The sequence below is a fragment of the Trifolium pratense genome, linkage group LG5 (assembly GCF_020283565.1).
Source record: "Trifolium pratense cultivar HEN17-A07 linkage group LG5, ARS_RC_1.1, whole genome shotgun sequence".
Lineage (NCBI taxonomy): Eukaryota > Viridiplantae > Streptophyta > Magnoliopsida > Fabales > Fabaceae > Trifolium > Trifolium pratense.
This window is the reverse complement of record NC_060063.1, coordinates 52369305-52389112: the sequence shown is the minus strand read 5'-3', so window position 1 is coordinate 52389112 and position 19808 is coordinate 52369305. Positions and strand designations below refer to the sequence as shown.

The following is a 19808-nucleotide window of genomic DNA, read 5'->3' as shown; positions in this document are numbered from 1 at the left end:
ATTAACAATATATAACTATTAGTTTAGGGCTTAAAAATTAATCTATTAATATACATTTGATATTTTATATGTATAAATAATATATAAGTAATATTATAGGACCTCAAAATTTTGAGCTGAGACCCTCAAAATTTTGAGGCCTAATGTCGTCGCACACCTCGCACATGTGTGTAAGCCGCCACTGCTATCAAGTACAAACACGACCTTACTTGAACAGGATCTGTTCTATCACGCCGTACAATCGGAGTATGATTAACGGCTTGGACTTAATTTGAGATATCACCTTGTGTTACAGAGAATCGTTCTTGATTAGTCATATCTAACCTGAATGGTCGCATGGTGTTCTAGAAATCCTAGTTTCCCTTTTTTAGTACGAAGATTTTTTGGTGTTAATTCTAAGAGTGGGCCAATCATTTATGAAACATTATTGTATGAAGCAATATTCAAAACCTTGATCCGGTAAACACACGGAATTAAAATTCCAGTACAGATTTATTTTTCCTTACGGCACCAATTTAATCTGGTTAGGAGTCAGTTCTGATATCAATAATTTTCAACCTCCTTCTGATCGCAATTATGGGAGATTGAATCATGATCTCTCTACTAAATTCAGCGTCAATTATCACTGAACTAACTAACGATTGTTTAGTACAAATTTTTTAATATTGAGGTCAGCAGCATCATAGACAACAACATCAAAATTTCCTGATACACACGTCAATACATAACACCTCCACTTGTAAGGTCGGTTGTAAGGATGGTCCCATATCAACCATCATCATCATTTCAAATCTCTTTCTCCTATCTCCTTCCTTACTTAGTCCTTCCCCCACAATTAAACAGAAGATAAATTACAGCAACCTTAATCTTCCACGTGTCCGTAACGAATCTTTCTCATTTCCTACTCCTTTCCTCTAAATCCTAGTCAACATATACCCGCCACGTGTCCTCAATATTCTACAGTATCTAATCTCTTCCTATAATACCCGCAGTAATAATACACTACTACTATGAAACCGAAACATCTCATGATCCATAACCAAATCAAATTACTATATGTGTTATTTGTTAATTTGTTTCAACAATGAGTACTCATGTTACTAATCAAAGGGATCGCCGTATCCTATCATTCCCAGCAGTTCATCCTTGTGAATCCATATCTTCATCAACACTAATCACTTCACTAATCACACTTTCACAAACCATATCAAATTTCCAACCTCAATTATTCACAACCCAAAAACGTAACGCAAGAGAATTAACACGTCAAATCTCCATCATTTCAATCTTCCTCAAAGAAATTAAAGATACTGAATCCATTATCCCTAACTCAATAATCCTCTGTTTTTCAGAACTTCACTTCACTTTACAAAAGATTCTCTTCTTAATGCAAGATTGTATTCTAGAAGGTTCCAAGCTCTTATTGCTTGCGAAATCGCAACACGTGGCATCTTTGTTTCGTTCTCTTATTCGTGCAGTGTCTACTACACTAGATGTTTTACCTTTACATAAGGTGGAAATTTGCTTCGAAGTTAAGGAGTTTGTTGAATTAGTAGCTAAACAAGCGAGAAAAGCTAAATTTGAAGTTGAACCCAGCGATGAATTTGCTACCAAGAAACTTCATTTAGTTTTGCAACAATTCGAGAGAGGAATTGAACCAAACATGAATACAATGAATGAGATTATTGATTACTTGAAAATAAAAAGCTGGAATGATTGTGATAGAGAAATCAAATTCTTAGAAGATGAGATAAGTTTGTTAGAGAATCGCGATTGTAACGAACGAGAAGTTCCATTGTTGAGTAGCTTAGTTGGGTTTTTAAGCTACTGCAGAGTAGTTATATTTGAATCTCTTGATGGAAATTCTTTTGATGAACTCGAACTCGAAGCTCGACGAAGCACTGAGATAATAACTCTAACTACTTGTCTAAATCCAGAGGATTTTCGATGTCCAATTTCGCTAGAATTAATGACTGAACCAGTAACAGTTTCAACAGGACAAACCTATGATCGTGCTTCAATTCAGAAATGGCTTAAATCAGGAAACACTACATGTCCCAAAACAGGAGAGAATCTTAAGAACACAGAGTTAGTTCCAAACACAACACTGAAGAAACTTATCCAACAATTCTGCTTCGACAATGGTATATCTTACACCAGATTTTCTAATTCGAACCGTAGCCGCGACATAACTAGGACTATTTTACCAGGTAGTTCTGCAGCAGCTCATGCTATGCAGTTTCTTTCATGGTTTCTAACACGACGGCTTGTGTTTGGAACTGAGAAACAGAAGAACAAAGCAGCTTATGAGATTCGTTTGTTAACAAGGTCAAGTATTTTTAATAGAGCATGTTTGATTGAAGTTGGAACTGTTCCACCATTGTTGGAACTTTTAGCTACGGAAGATAAAACGACACAAGAGAATGCTATCTCTGCATTGATGAAGCTTTCAAAGCATGCAACTGGGCCTGAAAATATAATGGCACATAACGGTTTAAAGCGTGTTGTTTATGTACTGAGAAACGGGCTTAGTCTTGAAGCTCGTCAAATTGCAGCTGCTATAGTATTCTATCTTTGTTCTGTAAAAGAATATAGAAAAATCATAGGTGAAAATCAAGAAGTGATTCATGGTTTAGTGAAATTGGTTAAAGAAGGAACAACCTGTGGGAAAAAGAATGCAGTTGTTGCGATTTTTGGACTTCTTTTATTTCCTAGGAATCATCAACGCGTGCTTGAATCCGGTGTTGTTCACGCCCTTGTTTCTATTTTGGCTTCTTCGGATAAGGAAGAACTTGTTACTGAATCTTTGGCTGTTCTTGCTGCACTTGCTGAGAATTTTGATGGTGCCAATGCTGTTTTTGAAGCTTCTGCATTGTCTTTGATTATTGGGATGTTGAGGTCTGCTACTTCGCGTGTTGGGAAGGAGCATTGTGCTTCGATTTTGTTGTCTCTGTGTGTTAATGTTGGTGTGGATGTTGTAAGTGTTCTTGCTAAGGATGTTACGCTTATGCCTATGCTTTATTCGCTTCTTACTGATGGTAATTCTCATGCTGCTAAAAAAGCGCGTTTGCTTATTACAGTTCTTCAAGATTTCAATGAAACAGCTAGTTCTCGATTGAAAGGTTCTTCAATTCTGCGCGAAATGAATAGGTTAGAAATTAGAAATTAGAATCTCTTGTGAATATATAGGTATACTTTTTTGTGTAAATAATATAAGATATACGTCGATTATTGTCACATTCCCCAGTGAGCTAATTTCAATAAGTGAGCTTCAGCTTATACACAGGAAGCTTAATTATGATTATGTTGTAATTGGTATAGTTGTGAATTAAAGTGGTGTGAAATTAATGAATGAAGTATAAGGGAATGAATAAAGTTGTATATTGCATTACTTTTGAGAGTTTACAAGAGGTGTATATATACACAAGTATAGTAACCTAATTGGAGTAAATTAAGGAACAAATATCTCCAACAATTAAGGTGATTGACTCTATAGACTTTATACAAATCCTAAAATAATAATGATAATAATTAAATACTAATTATGCTTGATATCCCCCCGCAAGTTGGGCGACCTGGAAGAAAGATGCAACTTGGATAGTAGAAACTCGAACCGGGGGCGAAGCAGAGGCTTGGTGAGAATGTCAGCAAGCTGGTCGTTGGTAGAGACGAAGGAAACACGAAAACGGCCACGTTGAACGTTTTCACGGACAAAGTGATAAGCTAAGGCTATGTGCTTCATTCTGGAGTGGAAGACAGGATTAGCACTCAGATGTGTAGCACCAAGATAGTCGCAGTAGATGACAGGACCAGCTGTAGGAGTGTGACCAAGTTCAGTGAACAAAGAGAGTACCCACAGGAGTTCACTGGCCGTGTCGGCCAAGGCTTTATACTCAGCTTCAGTGGATGATCGAGCAACCGAGCGTTGCTTGCGGGAACTCCAAGAGATGGGGGTGTCGCCAAGATAGAGCAGGTAACCAGTGGTAGAGTTAGTTTGTTTGGTGAGTTGAGAAACAGAAATGATTTGTTGTTTCATGGAGGGAACATAAAGAGCATTAGACAAGGATAAATCATTAATTAAAAGTGTTCCAGAGTGAGAGATGTTTAAACCTGAACCATTCCCCATGAAGAGGGAGTCGGGGCCAGTGTATGGATGGTGAAGTGCCAGATTTGTAAGGTCGTTGGTCACATGATGTGTTGCTCCACTGTCGAGCAGAAAACCAGGCGAGGATGTGCCAGCAGTAGCGGTGTGGGCCTGGGCCTGGCCAGTGGTGCTCGGAGAAGGACGAGGAGGTGCGGGGACGCTGAGGTGTTGGGTCCGAAAGAGTTGGCAGTCAGCGAGGACGTGTCCCTTGGTGTTGCACCATTGACATCGACCAAGGAATGGTTTGCGATCACCTGGGCGTTGGTTGGTCGGTGCAGGTGCCTGACTTGGTCGAGGCTTGTTGTTGGTCGACCTTGCCTGAGCGTGCAGCGCAGTAACAGGAGCAGGTGATTGGCGTTGAGCAGCAGCAAGAGAGAGTTCCTGGATGAGGAGCTTTTCGAGGAGATCATCAAAGGTGATTGGAGTGTCCCTTGCGTTGACCCCATCAATGACTGCTCGGTAACCGTCATCAAGGCCGCGCAAGACATGGTCGGTCATGTCCTCGACGGAGACAGCAGATCCGAGAGAGGCGAGGAGATCAGCAGTTTGCTTCAGAGAGTGCATGTAGGTCGTGATGGATTGAGTACCTTTCGAGGCCATCCGAAGACGTTCCTTGAGTTGTTTAAGGTGACTGCGGGAGGCTTTGGCATAGGTGTTCTTGAGAAGCTCCCAGAGGTCGTGCGAGGTCTTCGTCTGGGACACCAAGGAGGCCACCTCGTCGGAAAGAGTGGTGAGGATGGCACCATAGATGAGGCGATCCTGGCGACGCCATGTTTGAAAAGCAGGGTTTGATGATGTTACCGGAGGCGTTGCGGTGATGGTGATCGTTGCTGTCGGCGCAGGGAACGATCCATCAGTGTATTTGAGTAGATCAAAACCATCAAGGAAGGCTTCTACCTGGAGTTTCCAATTGAGGTAATTGGTAGGGAGAAGCTTGGTGACACCGCTGAGGGTGATGCACGCAAAGGGTTTGGAGGGTTCATAGGGGTTAGCTATGGAGCGAGAGCCATCGGAAGCCATGGGAGGCAAAGTGTTACGGCAAACGGAGAAAAAACGGCGTTTTCTGGTTTAATAGGGTAGGGCTGGAACGTTACCAACTGATACCATATAAGGGAATGAATAAAGTTGTATATTGCATTACTTTTGAGAGTTTACAAGAGGTGTATATATACACAAGTATAGTAACCTAATTGGAGTAAATTAAGGAACAAATATCTCCAACAATTAAGGTGATTGAATACAAATCCTAAAATAATAATGATAATAATTAAATACTAATTATGCTTGATATGAAGTTGGTTTATTAGATTATTTCCAGTTCTCTTCTTCTTTATTTTGAAATTTTGCCAAATCAACAATGTTTTTGTGTGTCTAATTTTAGTCATCTCACTGGTGTGTAGTGGTGTTGCTTCTGGTGAAGTTGTATTGTGCACTGATGTGGGAGTCTATTTGGGTCTATTGTTTGTTTCTCCTTTTTTATGGTTTGCTCTTTCAATTGGAGTTGGTGAATTGTGTAGGATATATGAGAGGGGTTAGTTGAGGGTTGTTGTGTAGGAATGGAATAGGATGTTTTCTCTCCCGACCCCCCTCCTTTCTTTTTTACCCCCCAAAAATCCAATTTTGCCCCTTGCGGTTTCAAACATTTTTGCCAAAAAACTTCGGTTCGTATTCACCGAAGCCAAATATTAGACCATTTCGGTAACTGCAAACCGAACATTAGCGTTTTCGGTACACAAAAAACGAACGTCAGCTTGTTCGGTATCTGCGAACCGAAATGTTCTAGATTTTGGTACGTTGGTCGCTGGAATTAGGCCATTTTCGGTAGAAGTTTACCGAAATAATTGTTTCGGTACCTGCGAACCGAAATGTCCCAGATTTCGGTAAGTGGTTACCGAAATTTATCAGCATGTCAGCTTATTTCGGTTCGTATAAACCGCAGTACCCCCAAGGGCAAAAATGGAAATTCAGGGGGTAGAAAAGAATTGAGGGGGGTTGGGAGAGAAAACATCATGGAATAGGTTAGGTGTCCAAAAGAATTGGGTGATATCTGCATAATATTATGCAGCATTTGATTTTTCTACATGTTGTACCTTTTGGCTTTGGTTATGTTTAATATAAGACTTTATTTGGCCTCATTACAAAGAAATATGCTTGGTTCATAAAATTTGAATCATTTCAGAGAAAAGTTTTTTATTTTTTATTCTAGAGGAAACATAATTTCATTAGAAAAAGGCCGGTCTTACCAAAATAATTAGAAAAAGGCTGGAACGCAGCCAAACATAATACAATTAGTAGCAGAATTTTCTGCATAATTTGACACAACAGAAGCATTGGGAGCTGCCCCTACCCAAGTACCAAAGAAGCTAAGTTATGAACATCAATTCCCTACAATCTTGACAACAATTAGGCAAACAAGACAAGACACTAACATTAGGAAAACTAGACAACAATTCCCTACAATTTTGAGCTACCAACTCAATGGAATCAATCTTCACCTTGTTAGAGATGCAGTCAACCACATTTGCTGCACCAGAAAATATAGACACGGAGTGCAAACCTTGCTCGCGGACAAACTGGATTTGTCCAGGGAACACCCAACGCTTCAGCCATAAATTTGCACAGGTGGTGGTTCAATTTGGTTTTCTTCACAATGTTTTAACCCTAGTTTATGTGCAAGAACCAAACGTCCAAACCCCATGCCTTGTATAAAATCAACTGTCGTATATATCTCAGTAAAAATTGTGTGCAAATAACTTCTGTAACCTTCTACTTCATTTTACCCCTTCCTAATTCCTAAAACATGTGTAAACTTTTCTTCATCTTTTGTATTCATCTTTTACTCATTTTTAAGGTTTCATTCAATTTAGTTTAGGTTTAAAATGATCTCGTTCATGAGACTCAATGCCATCACCTATGACCAAATGCGACCAATTTCCAAATGCAACATAATAACACAGTCATGTTGAAGCCTCATTCTTGAAGTTAAAGACAAATATAATACTATCTCAGTCCTAAATCCATTTTAATCTTTTTTGACCTTAACCTTGCTAGAGACCGTACTTGTCACCTCGGCGATCGTCACAAAGAAAAAATGTACGAATAAATCCGACTAATTATCTTCCTAACAAAATGACCCTTTTCGTCACCCTATAAAGTTTTATGTTTTGCCTAACATCGTCGATTGTTTTGTCTAGTTTTTTAAGTTTCTTTCATATTAGAAGGAGAATGATATTGTTAATGTCCACCTTCACTACCACATCATCGCTATCATTGCCCTTAGAATGTGCAAGATGGCTCTCTAGGTTTTTGTGAGAAAGCTTTTGGGAAGGGAATGGTGAGTAAGATAAATATCAATCCTTTTGACATATCACGATTAGTTATATGAGTTTCTACACCTTCATAGTGTTATATGAGTTTGTACATCTTCAATTACTAATTGAAGGTGTGGCAACTCATACTACACATATACACATACCGTATCACATTAAGGATAAGAACACATTGATTGATACGAATTTAATTTGTATGTAATTTTAGTATAAAATTATACATGCATTTAATTATATATTGACATATCATAAAAAAATATTATTTTTTAACCATATCTTATAATGTGTTTAAAAACACATGATATATTACATTACCGAATGTGTAAAATAAATTTATACTGACGATGGTGCATAAAACTTAAATTCGATTTGAATTTAATATAATGACAAAACTAATTAATGTCTTTTTTTATAAAAAAAAACTAATTAATGTATTTTATTTTCACAAGTGGCCAGACAGGGCGCGTTCCGCGCCTGTATGTGTCTATTATGCAAACGTATGTAAAAAAAAAGACATTCCTTAGTTACGGTAGGTTTGTTAATAAAAAAATTTTGTTGCTAAAAAAATGTCTTATGTTATGTTGAGTTTGTTAATAAAAGATTTTTTGTTGCTAAAAAAAAATTAAGGGTACTGTTGATATTACGAAAAGTCCACACCAAAAATTGTGTATCCTCTTTATATATAGGTATAGATAAACTGTTTTATCGAAAAAAAAATCCATCAAAAAAAATTAAATAAAAATATGATGCACAATAATTATAAAAGAATAAAAAATATATGATAGACAAGATCCGTTTGATTCGAAGGAGATGAAAGAGAGATGAGGTGAGAAAATATTTTTAATAAAGGGTAAAATATATTTATCCGACAGTTTCTTAAAAAAAGAGTTTCTAAAAAGAAAATATAATATTTACACCAATTTTTTAAGCCGTACGATTCAATGATGAGATTGGTGATTTATACCAAATTTTTAAGCATATATATTTGCTTAAACCAAAAAAGAAAACTATATATTAAACACTTCCTCAGCTAAAGGGTTGAATTTTCCCCAAATTCTGTTTTAGGGTTTTTTGAAGATCTGGTTTTAATCCAATGGCAGCTGAACCAAAACCTTCCGAGGAAGTCAAGGTTGATCTCTTCGAAGACGATGACGAGTTCGAAGAGTTTGAAATCAACGAAGGTAACTCCAATTCGTTCCACTATTCCCAATCGCTGTTGCAATCAATTTCGTCTAATTTCAATTTCGATTTTGCTTTATGATTCAATTCGTTGTCTTATACGAGTTTCTATGCCTTCAATCGCGACTAGTTAAATGTTTGTTCATCACAGTGTTGAGTTTTTTGATCTATTGTTACCCATTGAGTCTAAATCTAGTACTTATTTTTATGGGTTTGTATTGAAAATCCTTTTAGTATTGATGCTTACATATTGATGTTTCTTTGTGTTTGTTTTTGCAGAGTGGGAGAACAAGGAAGAAGGGAAAGAGGTGAATCAGCAATGGGAAGATGATTGGGATGATGATGATGTTAGTGATGATTTCTCTCTTCAGCTAAGGAGGGAGCTAGAAAACAATGCTCAGAAGAAATAAAACCATGTTTTAGGTATCTGAGTTCCATAAAATATTTCTTGCTGCAAAAGAAATTGAAACTTTGCCTTAGGTGTATTGAATGTTAGATCAGAAACATATAAGAGCATGATTTTCCTTTTGATTGTTCGCTAAGAAAATTTACGATGAAGTTGTTGAACGTTTGCACTTGGATCCGAGTCATGTTTTAGTAATTGGCATCTAGCTTTAATTTTTCTTTTACACCACTTCAAATTATTGTGTTTGTGACATAGTATCATTTAAAGGTGCACTTGAGTTGCATGTTATCCTTTTTTTGTTGATTAATGGCACCAAAGATCTGAATAAATTAAGAAATAACATGAACAAAAATTGGCTGCACCGCCACCTACGGAAGAAGGTGGCATTTAACATGAACAAATGCACTCTTACGTTAGCCTCTACATTGAATTTTGTTGATGAAATTATCAGAACCAATTAGATTGAGTTCATGAAAAGAAGAATGAAGCAGGATTTGCTCAACAAATAGAATCAATCTCAAAACTCAAAATTGCATGACGCCTAGAATGATATCTTGCTTCATAAGGTAAAGAGTCCAACCAAAGAAGTTTTTTTTCGTGGAAATCGACAACCAGCAAATACCAATGCACTCCCTTCATCATTCATAGGAATAAAAATCTCGGAAACAATAGAATTTGTTGGCATGAACTTATCTTGATATATGGTCCTCACATACTCAACACTGTGGTGTTCATCTAGAGCATATTGCGCAAACTTTGTGGGAAAATACCAAACAGACTTTCTTTTTCCTAACGAATCTATCAACCAATTGGTTCGCGCAACAACTAGGTTGATAATCTCTTGGTCAACATAACATCTTATCCCTAACTACATCTGATGTAGATTTTATCAAAACCTCATCACCATTTTTTTCTCATCGTCATTTGATGCTTTCCTAGTGTGTGACGATGAGCAAAAAATGATGATGTGGTTTTGATAAAATCTACATCAGATGTAGTTAGGGACAGAAAAACATTGAAGTCTTTGATGTCGAGATGTTCTGTTGATCAAGAGATTGTCAATCTGGTTGTTGCGCGAACCAATTGGTTGATAGATTCATTAGAAAAAAGAAAGTCTGTTTGGTATTTTGCTACAGATTTTACGCAATATGCTCTAGGTGGACACCACAATGCAGAGTATGTGAGGACCATATATCAAGATAAGTTCATGCCAACAAATTCTATTGTTTCCGAGATTTTTATTTCTATGAATGACGAAGGAGTACATTGGTATCTGCTAGTTGTCGATTTCCGCGAAAGAAAACTTCTTTGTTGAACTCTTTACCTTCTGAAGCAAGATATCATTCTAGGCGTCATGCAATTTTGAGATTGATTCTATTTCTTGATTAAATCCTTCTTCTTTTCATGAACTCAATTAATCAACAAAATTCAATGTAGAGGTAACATAAGAGTGCATTTGTTCATGTTAAATCCCACCTTCTTCCGTAGGTGGCAGTGCAGCAAATTTTGGTTATTTCTTAACTCTTTGCTCAAAGGTCAAAATCTAAAGGAGGTATGGTTCCATCTTGATATCATCTGGGGTTGGGGTTCATACTTTTTCTTATAAATATGTCGAATTGAAGTGCATCTTAAAGATCACTTAAGACTGATAGATCTCACACAAGTTAACTTGTGAATTTTCTCTTAATTCTGAGTGCAACCTTCGAATAGAAAGGTGTCCTTTGTTGTGATAAATTATTGGTGTGCTCGTTGAATCATTTATTTTATTTTTTTTTTGTACATTGAATCATCTAGATTTTAGATTGAACCGATACAAGGAAGATTGTCATCCAATCAAGTCTTGAAATAGTAAGTTAAAGGACTTTAAAATAATATCAAATCAACAAAAATTGGGCTCCTTCTTATGAGATATGAGTTGCTTGCTCTGCCACAATTTGTGATAAATACTCAATTATGGGAAATCAACTCATATATATCCCATAAGGAGTAATTTTTGTTAATTTGATATTTATTTTGAAGTCCTATAATTATTTTGAAGTCCTATAACTTTTTCATTTTTCAAAACAGTAGTAATGTTCTCTTTGGAAACCTAGACTTCTGATATGTTCTCCCAAGCTTATTATCATTCCTCCAGACTTAATATAGTTTGCAGCACTCCATCCTCACAAACACACCATCTTGGCCACATCGAGCCAACTTTTGATCCTCACTCGAGGCACCTTATATTGCAAGCCAAAACACAGTCTATCAAGTTCAACCCTTCCCACCTAATTGACCTTTCAAATTATAATTGAAATTGTCATCCCTATTTGCAAACCACATATCAATTCCCTATCGCAGATTGCTTTCTTCCTTTGTTGAAGAACGACTTTAAGAGACCAAGAGCAACGTTGTAAAAGGGTGGAATCCGAAATTTTCACCTTTTCCCCTTGTTGGCTACATGATGTGACAAACACTTGGTGCAACTAGTGTGATCTAGGGTGTGGCACTGTTGACTAACTCTTCAGCATGAACATCATGATTGGTCGTGGTTGTGAGGGAGGAAGACGAAGGAAGGCATGTTCCAGCCTTCCACCCTTGTTGTGCAAATACCACTAAATGTTGGAAGAATAAAGTTTCAAAAAAAGATTGACACATTCTTAGAGTCAAGACAAAAATTATTTCTAATAATCTCCACGCACAAAAAACAAATACTTCCAATAAAAAAAGTGTTAGAAGATGTTGAACTTACTTACTAATGGATGATTTAACTTGCTCGTTGTTTTAGAGACTTGTCTTTAGCTGAAGGTGTTACAAGTCAATGAAGACAACAATCAAGACAAGACTCCTTGAAAAAATTATTTGGTTTATGACATTTGTTTAGGAGATCAATATGTTATTACCAAGAATGCCTAGATTTGTAGAAATTAGAGAAAATGTTAGTTGCATATGTCTGTTTTGATGAACAGCTGTTCTTTATTATTTTTGTAAATTTTTAGGATTGAATAATTTTTTTCTTTGAATAAGGATTGAATAAGTTTTTAGAAAAGAAGTAAATTGAGACATTTTAAAACTAAGGAATATTTGGACCAAGAGTGAAAGAAGGAATAATTATATTATTTATAGATGGTGTATTTAACTCTCTTTTATGATGACGTCTAAGATGAGGGAGCTATTAAATCCCTAGATACAATTGTCTACACACAATCCTGTCAGACCTCTCTTCATCACTTCAACTTTTCTATTAGACTGAAACTACACCATTAATGCAACGAACCACACCGCCGGCAGCGACCACCGGTGAATCTTTATCTGGCAAATACATCAGTTTATTATTTCTCCTTCATTTATCTTTTTAATTTTTATTTAATGAAAAGCGTTTCTTGTCTCCCTAACCTTACAAACGACTGCATATGAAACACCAATATGAGGTTGTCACCGTAGACATAACAATCCCTTACCCCTTTTGAATGTGGCGAGTATTAATTTTTCTAATGGGTATTAATTTTTTTTGGTGGATTTTGATGTTGTTTACTAATTAAGGTTTCTAATATCAAGTGAAAGTTTATGTGGTAGCTACCGGTTCTAAGTTCAATTTTATAAGGGGCAAACAGTGGTTCTGTTCTTCTCATAATGTTTTCAATCAAGGACTGATGGAGAATTTTTATTTATTTTTACAATAAAATAAACTTTTATTCATTCCTATGAGCTAAAATAATAGCGATACAAGAAATGAAGATAACTAAATACTCAATAGAGATACTCCCTCCGGCCTCATATATTAGCAAAAATTATTTTTTTAGATTCATTCAAAAAGATATGTATTTTGTCTATAATTTGGACTAGATACATTGTTTTACTAATGAATTTAAAAAAGTAACTTTTGCTTATATATAAGGCCGGAGGGAGTATATATAAAACTTTCAGCTGATAATATAACATTAACAAACCAAAATCTAAATTTTAACAACCAGACTAAATTCTCCCACATATGACCAAAGATAAAAAGTAATTTGAGATCCAAAGTCTTTGATGACATTCAATTCCGGAAAAAAGATATTTGCATATGTTTGCACAAAAAATTGACTATATGTGGCCTTTGAGGTGACCGATTCTGCGACATACTAACAATAAATTTACGAGGTTGGGAGAAAATTGACCTTAGTGATAACCGCCAGAATCCCCTTACTCCAACTATAGTATTTATGCCTCTAAATTTATATATAATTTGTTTGAACCTATAATGAGTCAAAGTTGATCTGCCTCCCATCAAACAAAACACCGCACTAAGAGTAAGACGGGACAACCAAAAATTGACCTTAGTGATGGAGAATTTCCTAGAATGAATAAAAGTGGTTGTTTTTCATCAGTGGTAGAAGAAGAAACAATGGTTGAAGTGATGGGGACAGCCAAAACCACTCAAAACTTCATTCATGATTCTATGTTGGCACCTGAATAGGAACCAGCCTTGTGACTTAGGAATTCAGGTAATCCATTTATAGCATACCTCTTGCGCCATTTTTTTTTTATAGCATACCTCTATTTACTTCCATCTAATTGTTAGATGTGTGACATGCACATCTAGTTAAGGTCACTTTGTGTTAATTTGCACTATGTGCTTTCCTCACACTGTTCCTATTGTTGAATATGAGCTTCAACCCTCCTTGCGCCGTTTCAGATAGTGACGGATAATGGTTATGACTGAGTCAATTTTAAGAGTGATCGTTAAATTGTGGTAAACGACATTGACGCAGTACGGAAACGTGAAGGAAAAGCAAGCGCTAATCCTATAATAAAACACAGGTTCGCAAGCGACAAACCTGTCAGATAAGGCTCTGGAATCCACCAGATTTCCGGAATCCACCAGAAAGAGTAACTAATCTAGAATCCACTAGACTTCCGGAATCCACCAGAAGGAGTAACTAATCTAGAATCCACTAGACTTCCGGAATCCACCAGAAGGAGTAATTTGGAGTCCACCAAATTTGAGAAAATTCTCTATAATTTTATTGAATGAAAAAGTTGCCTTTCAAGGCTACAATAGTTTAGTTTAAATAGTAGTGAAAAATAAAAATAACAAATCTTCTAAAAGATTGTAAAAATAAAAATAACAAACCTAGCTAAAAAAATAATAAATCTTGCTAAAATATAAAAATAATAAATCTAGCTAAAATATAAAATTAAATCTTCACTGAATCTTTATAAAATATAGAAAAATTAAATCTTCACTATTTTTCAAGTGAACCTTTCTTGCGCGTCACTTGATCTTCAATCTGGCGCGGCCAACCTTCCTACATCAGTCTCCTCTACCTCAAAAGAACTCGACCCCGAGTTCTCATCTTGATAAAGGACCTCATCGACATGGTATTCATATATATTTGCTACATTGAAAACTTTAACACTTCTACATTTTTCAGCAACTGCTATATTCTTCTGCCCAGTATCTTCTAACTTAGCCTTGACAGTTTCTTTAACATCCTTATTAAGCTCCTCTTCACTTTGCTTCATCAACAAGAAGCTTGACTTCTTTTCCCTTTGGTTTTTTTCAAAGTGTAAAACAGGAGCCATAACAATCTTATGTGTGCCCCATGTAAACATCATCACATTATCGCTTCCTCGATAAGTGATATCATTATCAAATTGCCAAGGTCTACCAAGTAAAACATGACAAACATCCATATCAAGAACATCGCAAAGTACCTTTTCTCTGTAATGCTTTCCGATGGAGATAGGAACTTTGCAAGCTAGTGTAACTCGAACTTGGGGACCCTTGCTTACCCAACCGAGGGAGTATGGCTTTTGATGAGGTTCAGTGGATAACTTCAAATAGTCTACTAGTTTCTGCGACACTAGATTTTCCGTGCTGCCAGTATCCACAATCAGATTACACACTTTGTTCTTGATAGAACAATGTGTTTTAAATAAATTTTTGCGCTGCTCTTCATCTTTGGATGCTAGTAAAGTTCTTTGCAACACAAAACTTACCCTCTCATCAGATTCTTCTTCAGCAAATTCAGTTTCGGCGTATTCATCTTTGTCAGCAAGATGCTCATCATCATCATCATCATCCCTTTTCTCCACTACTCCAGCAACCCTCCTTGATGGACACACATTGGACCTGTGACCCTTCCCACCGCAACGATAACAAGTATCATCGGTAGGCTTCACGTAAGGGTTGTGTTGTTTTTGGACGAGGGTCTTGCCTTGCGGTGCATTGCCAGAATTGCCTGCTTTGTTAACAGGGTTTGAATCTTTGGTTGTTGCACTTTTCTCTTTGTCATCAACATTATTCTCCGGAGAATACCTTATGAAATTTGAGGAATTTAAGGGGGATTTCTCTAATAATTCCGCCTTTAAAGCTAGGTTGGACGCTTCAGCAACGGTCCAAACGGTCTGCAAACCCATCTTCTCCTGCAAGGATCCTTTCAATCCACTGATATAACGAGCCACTTTCTGATTTTCTGATTCGCCCAATTCATTACGTTCAGAAAAACGCAGAAATTCAGCGGTATACTCTGTCACTGATCGCTTGCCTTGAACACATTCAATATACATTTTATACAGAATTTGTTCATAATCTTCAGGTAAAAATCTCTCAAGCATCAATTGTTTCATCTTCCGCCAAGTTCGAATGGGATTCTTTCTCTGCCTCTTCCTCTCAACAACGAGTCTGTCCCACCAGACAGCGGCGGTACTTTTCAGCCTGATTGCCACCATCTTAACCTGTTTGTGCTCAGGGACGTCCATGACGTCGAAAAATCTGTCAACATCAATCTGCCAATCTAAAAATTCCTCTACTCCCATCGTTCCGTAAAACAATGGAATATCTGCTTTCACGCGGTAATCATGGTGATTGCCACGATTGTTTCTTTCTTCAGTCACGACCTCCTCCTCTTCTGAATTCGAATCATCCATCGTATGATTGTTTCCACGACCTCCTCCCCTGTTCAGATTGATTCTGTTGTTGTTAACGTTGTTGGATAACGTCGTCATCTGTGTTGTCAGAGCGGTGATGGCCGCGGTTAAACCCGCTATGGCACCATCAAACTCTGTTTTCGTCACCGGTTGATCTCCCATCTGATCACTTCACGAAAGAACAGGGGAAACCTGCTCTGATGCCAACTGACGCAGTACGGAAACGTGAAGGAAAAGCAAGCGCTAATCCTATAATAAAACACAGGTTCGCAAGCGACAAACCTGTCAGATAAGGCTCTGGAATCCACCAGATTTCCGGAATCCACCAGAAAGAGTAACTAATCTAGAATCCACTAGACTTCCGGAATCCACCAGAAGGAGTAACTAATCTAGAATCCACTAGACTTCCGGAATCCACCAGAAGGAGTAACTAATCTAGAATCCACTAGACTTCCGGAATCCACCAGAAGGAGTAATTTGGAGTCCACCAAATTTGAGAAAATTCTCTATAATTTTTTTTTTGGTATTCAAATTCTCTATAATTTTATTGAATGAAAAAGTTGCCTTTCAAGGCTACAATAGTTTAGTTTAAATAGTAGTGAAAAATAAAAATAACAAATCTTCTAAAAGATTGTAAAAATAAAAATAACAAACCTAGCTAAAAAAATAATAAATCTTGCTAAAATATAAAAATAATAAATCTAGCTAAAATATAAAATTAAATCTTCACTGAATCTTTATAAAATATAGAAAAATTAAATCTTCACTATTTTTCAAGTGAACCTTTCTTGCGCGTCACTTGATCTTCAATCTGGCGCGGCCAACCTTCCTACATCAGACATCGCCAATGGTGTCACTTGTATTACATCTAATACTAGATACAATCTATTTTTTATTAAAAGACAAGCTAATAGAGTCATTTGTAATCTTGCGAGAGCGTCTATATTTTAGTGTAACCTTACTACTTTTTATATTCCTTCCCATTTTATATTCCTTCATTCATGGAGAAGCACGGCAAGAACAACTAACAACACAAAATTAACTTATTTTCAATTTTAGTAGAATATCATTCTCTTATTGCAAGAACAAAAGAGAACCAAGAACTAAAAGTGCAATTTCAAAAAGCAATATCTTGTAAAATGAGAACAGTAACGGCAATGTTGGGTTGACTCGTGACAACGCCGGCAGGATGGTGAGGTTTGCTCATTATACCGGCGACAAGGTGAGGGAGAACGTGTGTGGAGAAGAGTTTAGGAAAGACCGATAGGAAGAGGGAGAAGCAGCTGTGACATGATGAAAATAAATTGTTAGGCAAAACGTCATGATCGGAGTTCGAACTCCGACTCCTTTACATGTGCGTGTGAGTTTATGATGGTTTTGTCATTTCGTCTATGTATCAAAAAATATACCGGCTTATTTTTATTTTATTTTTGCTTTTTTTATTTATTTATTAAAATTCATAATTTCGGCCTTTGGATTTATTTTTGCCGCATGTCACTCATCTCATGACTGGAGTTAGACAGTGAATTCCGTAGAAAGAGAAGCTTAATTCTTGTGGCTAGAATGCAGGTTCACCACTCAGCACTTCACACTTATTGCGGTGAAGAACTAAACTTCACCCAAACTTAGATAAGTGTCTCAATACCTATTTATGGCATATTGTTTTAAGTACAAATATTAAAAAAAATTATCTAATAAACAATTTTCCATTTACATTATTATTTTAATTTGTTTTCATCCTCACTCAATCTTCAGTTTCTTCTTTGAATGTTGCAGCCATGGTTAACACTGATTTAATAAGAACTATAGTTGGCATAATCGGTTGGTTCACAAAAATCTCTCTCAATATTTTTAATTAGTCATTTTAATCTAACAAAATTATCAACATGGTGTAACATAAATGTTAGATATTTGGATTTTTGAAGCATAAGATCATGATTCAATCTCGATTTGTGTGTATGAAAACACACTTGTTGAGAAAAATCGACCTCTTAAAATAAACTTTAATTTTTCGTTAGAATTAGAATCGACCAGGTAAAATTTTTTCCATAAGTATATACAGGTAATTTTTATTTTTTCTAATGCATGCAGTGTTTTTTATTTGCAGGAAATGTCATCTCATTTTGTTTGTTCATGTCTCCGGTGTAAATCTCTCTCCCTTTTTCTCTTCATTCTTATACTTAATGGATGGATTTTAGCACTTATAATTAATGTCAAATATGTATTTTTAATATGCAGACCTACATTTATAAAAATATGGAAAGCAAAATCAGTGCAAGATTTCAAATCAGATCCATATGTGGTAACAATACTCAATTGTGCAATGTGGTCATTCTATGGAATGCCCTTTGTGAGTAAATATAACATACTTGTCCTCACAATTAATGGCTTTGGTTTCTTCCTTGAGATTTTCTACACTTTCATCTTCTTCATATACTCGAATGGGAGTAAGCGTGTGAGTAAGCGTGTGTCAAACTTACTAATTAATTAAAGCATCTTTCTTCTTTTCAATATTTTAAAAATTGAACCGAACTGGACGATTCAACTCAACCAGTTGAATCGTGAAGTAGCATTATCTATTGTTCCAGTTCGAACAGTTTAAAACAGTTGAATCATGTCTTGTTCGATGTTTGATTCAATTTTTAAAACATTTGCTCTTTCGCTTGATAATTTATTAATATTAGTGATTTTATAATTTTTGACTTAATTGGTTGTTGGATTGGATGAATTTTTATCATTTTCAGAAGAAGATTTTGTTGGCCCTTCTAGCTGAAGTTGTCTTCTTTGTGTTAGTGGTATTTATTGTCATGTATTTCATTAACTCAATGAAAGACAGAGGGTTCGTTGTTGGATCTATATGTATAGTCTTCAACATTCTTATGTACTTTTCACCCTTGACTGTCATGGTACGTGTGATTATTCAGTTTCTTAACTAATAAAGTTTCCTACCAAATTTGTGTTTATGGTTTGCATAATAGCAGTTACTTGTCTGTTTTATTTTTTAAATTTTGACTCCTAAAAAAAAGAGCAGCGTCAAGTAATTAGAACGAAGAGCGTGAAGTACATGCCATTCTTGCTCTCACTCGCCAACTTCCTCAACGGAGTTGTCTGGACGACTTATGCACTCCTTAAATGGGATCCGTTCGTAGTGGTAAGTAATCTATCTGTCTGTCTGTCTATCTATCTATATTATTAAATGTTGGTTCACTTTTGTTCTAAGAATCTATATTTATTTTAGGTTTTTATTATGATTGCTAATTAAATGTTTGAATGCATAGATTCCAAATAGTTTGGGAGCACTTTCTGGATTGGTTCAGCTCATCCTATATGCTGTTTACTACAGAACAACAAATTGGAACGATGATGCCCCACCTAGTATTAACATGGTATGATTTCAGCTTGGAATCACAAGAGGAAATTCAAAAGAAAAAGTTGTTCATTTCAATACATACATACCCAAGTCTCTTGGGATTTTTTACTTTTCTCATTTTACTTTTTGAAAGGAATAACTTGTTTTCATATAGCAGTGATCTCTTGTAGAATAGAATTTACTTGAGATCATTACAGCTATTGTTGTGGACCTAATGTATATGATCTTTACTTCATTGAAAAAAACAAAAGGTTCATGTCATTGCATGAGATGTTGTATATGTTTGGTTATGCGTTGGAAACCAATAAACGTGCGTTTCAAAGACAAAACGTGAGTTTTTTCTTTTAGAATGGTGTTTGGGTGGTTGATGTAAAATCAATTCCAAGGACTCAGACGCGATTCAAAGTGAAGCTGGTTTTCCTAGCTTCTGCGTTGATGGAAAATTGATTCTTGTTGGTGACTCATTTAATATTTGATGACATATAT

At 36.1% G+C, this 19808-nt stretch overlaps 4 protein-coding genes across 4 annotated transcripts; 3 read left to right on the top strand and 1 right to left on the bottom strand.

The window, feature by feature from the left end:
* Positions 1–881: 881 nt before the first annotated feature.
* Positions 882–3333, top strand: LOC123884536 (U-box domain-containing protein 19-like). Its single transcript, XM_045933649.1, has one exon. It carries the CDS (start codon positions 1085–1087, stop codon positions 3167–3169), a length of 2085 nt encoding a protein of 694 aa, XP_045789605.1. The 5' UTR covers positions 882–1084; the 3' UTR covers positions 3170–3333.
* A 5132-nt stretch (positions 3334–8465) lies between these two features.
* Positions 8466–9281, top strand: LOC123885801 (protein DSS1 HOMOLOG ON CHROMOSOME V-like). Its single transcript, XM_045935133.1, has 2 exons — positions 8466–8654; positions 8932–9281. Exons 1-2 carry the CDS (start codon positions 8567–8569, stop codon positions 9060–9062), a joined length of 219 nt encoding a protein of 72 aa, XP_045791089.1. The 5' UTR covers positions 8466–8566; the 3' UTR covers positions 9063–9281.
* Positions 9282–13476: 4195 nt separating this feature from the next.
* On the bottom strand, positions 13477–16114 carry LOC123886884. The gene is made up of 2 exons (XM_045936158.1): positions 14390–16114; positions 13477–13488 (listed from the first exon to the last, which is right to left on the bottom strand). Exons 1-2 carry the CDS (start codon positions 16112–16114, stop codon positions 13477–13479), a joined length of 1737 nt encoding a protein of 578 aa, XP_045792114.1.
* Positions 16115–17225: 1111 nt separating this feature from the next.
* On the top strand, positions 17226–19797 carry LOC123885288 (bidirectional sugar transporter SWEET5). Its single transcript, XM_045934565.1, has 5 exons — positions 17226–18096; positions 18191–18407; positions 18697–18858; positions 18984–19103; positions 19231–19797. The coding sequence occupies exons 1-5, from the start codon at positions 18038–18040 to the stop codon at positions 19342–19344; spliced, it is 672 nt and encodes a 223-aa protein (XP_045790521.1). The 5' UTR covers positions 17226–18037; the 3' UTR covers positions 19345–19797.
* The last annotated feature ends 11 nt before the right edge of the window (positions 19798–19808 follow it).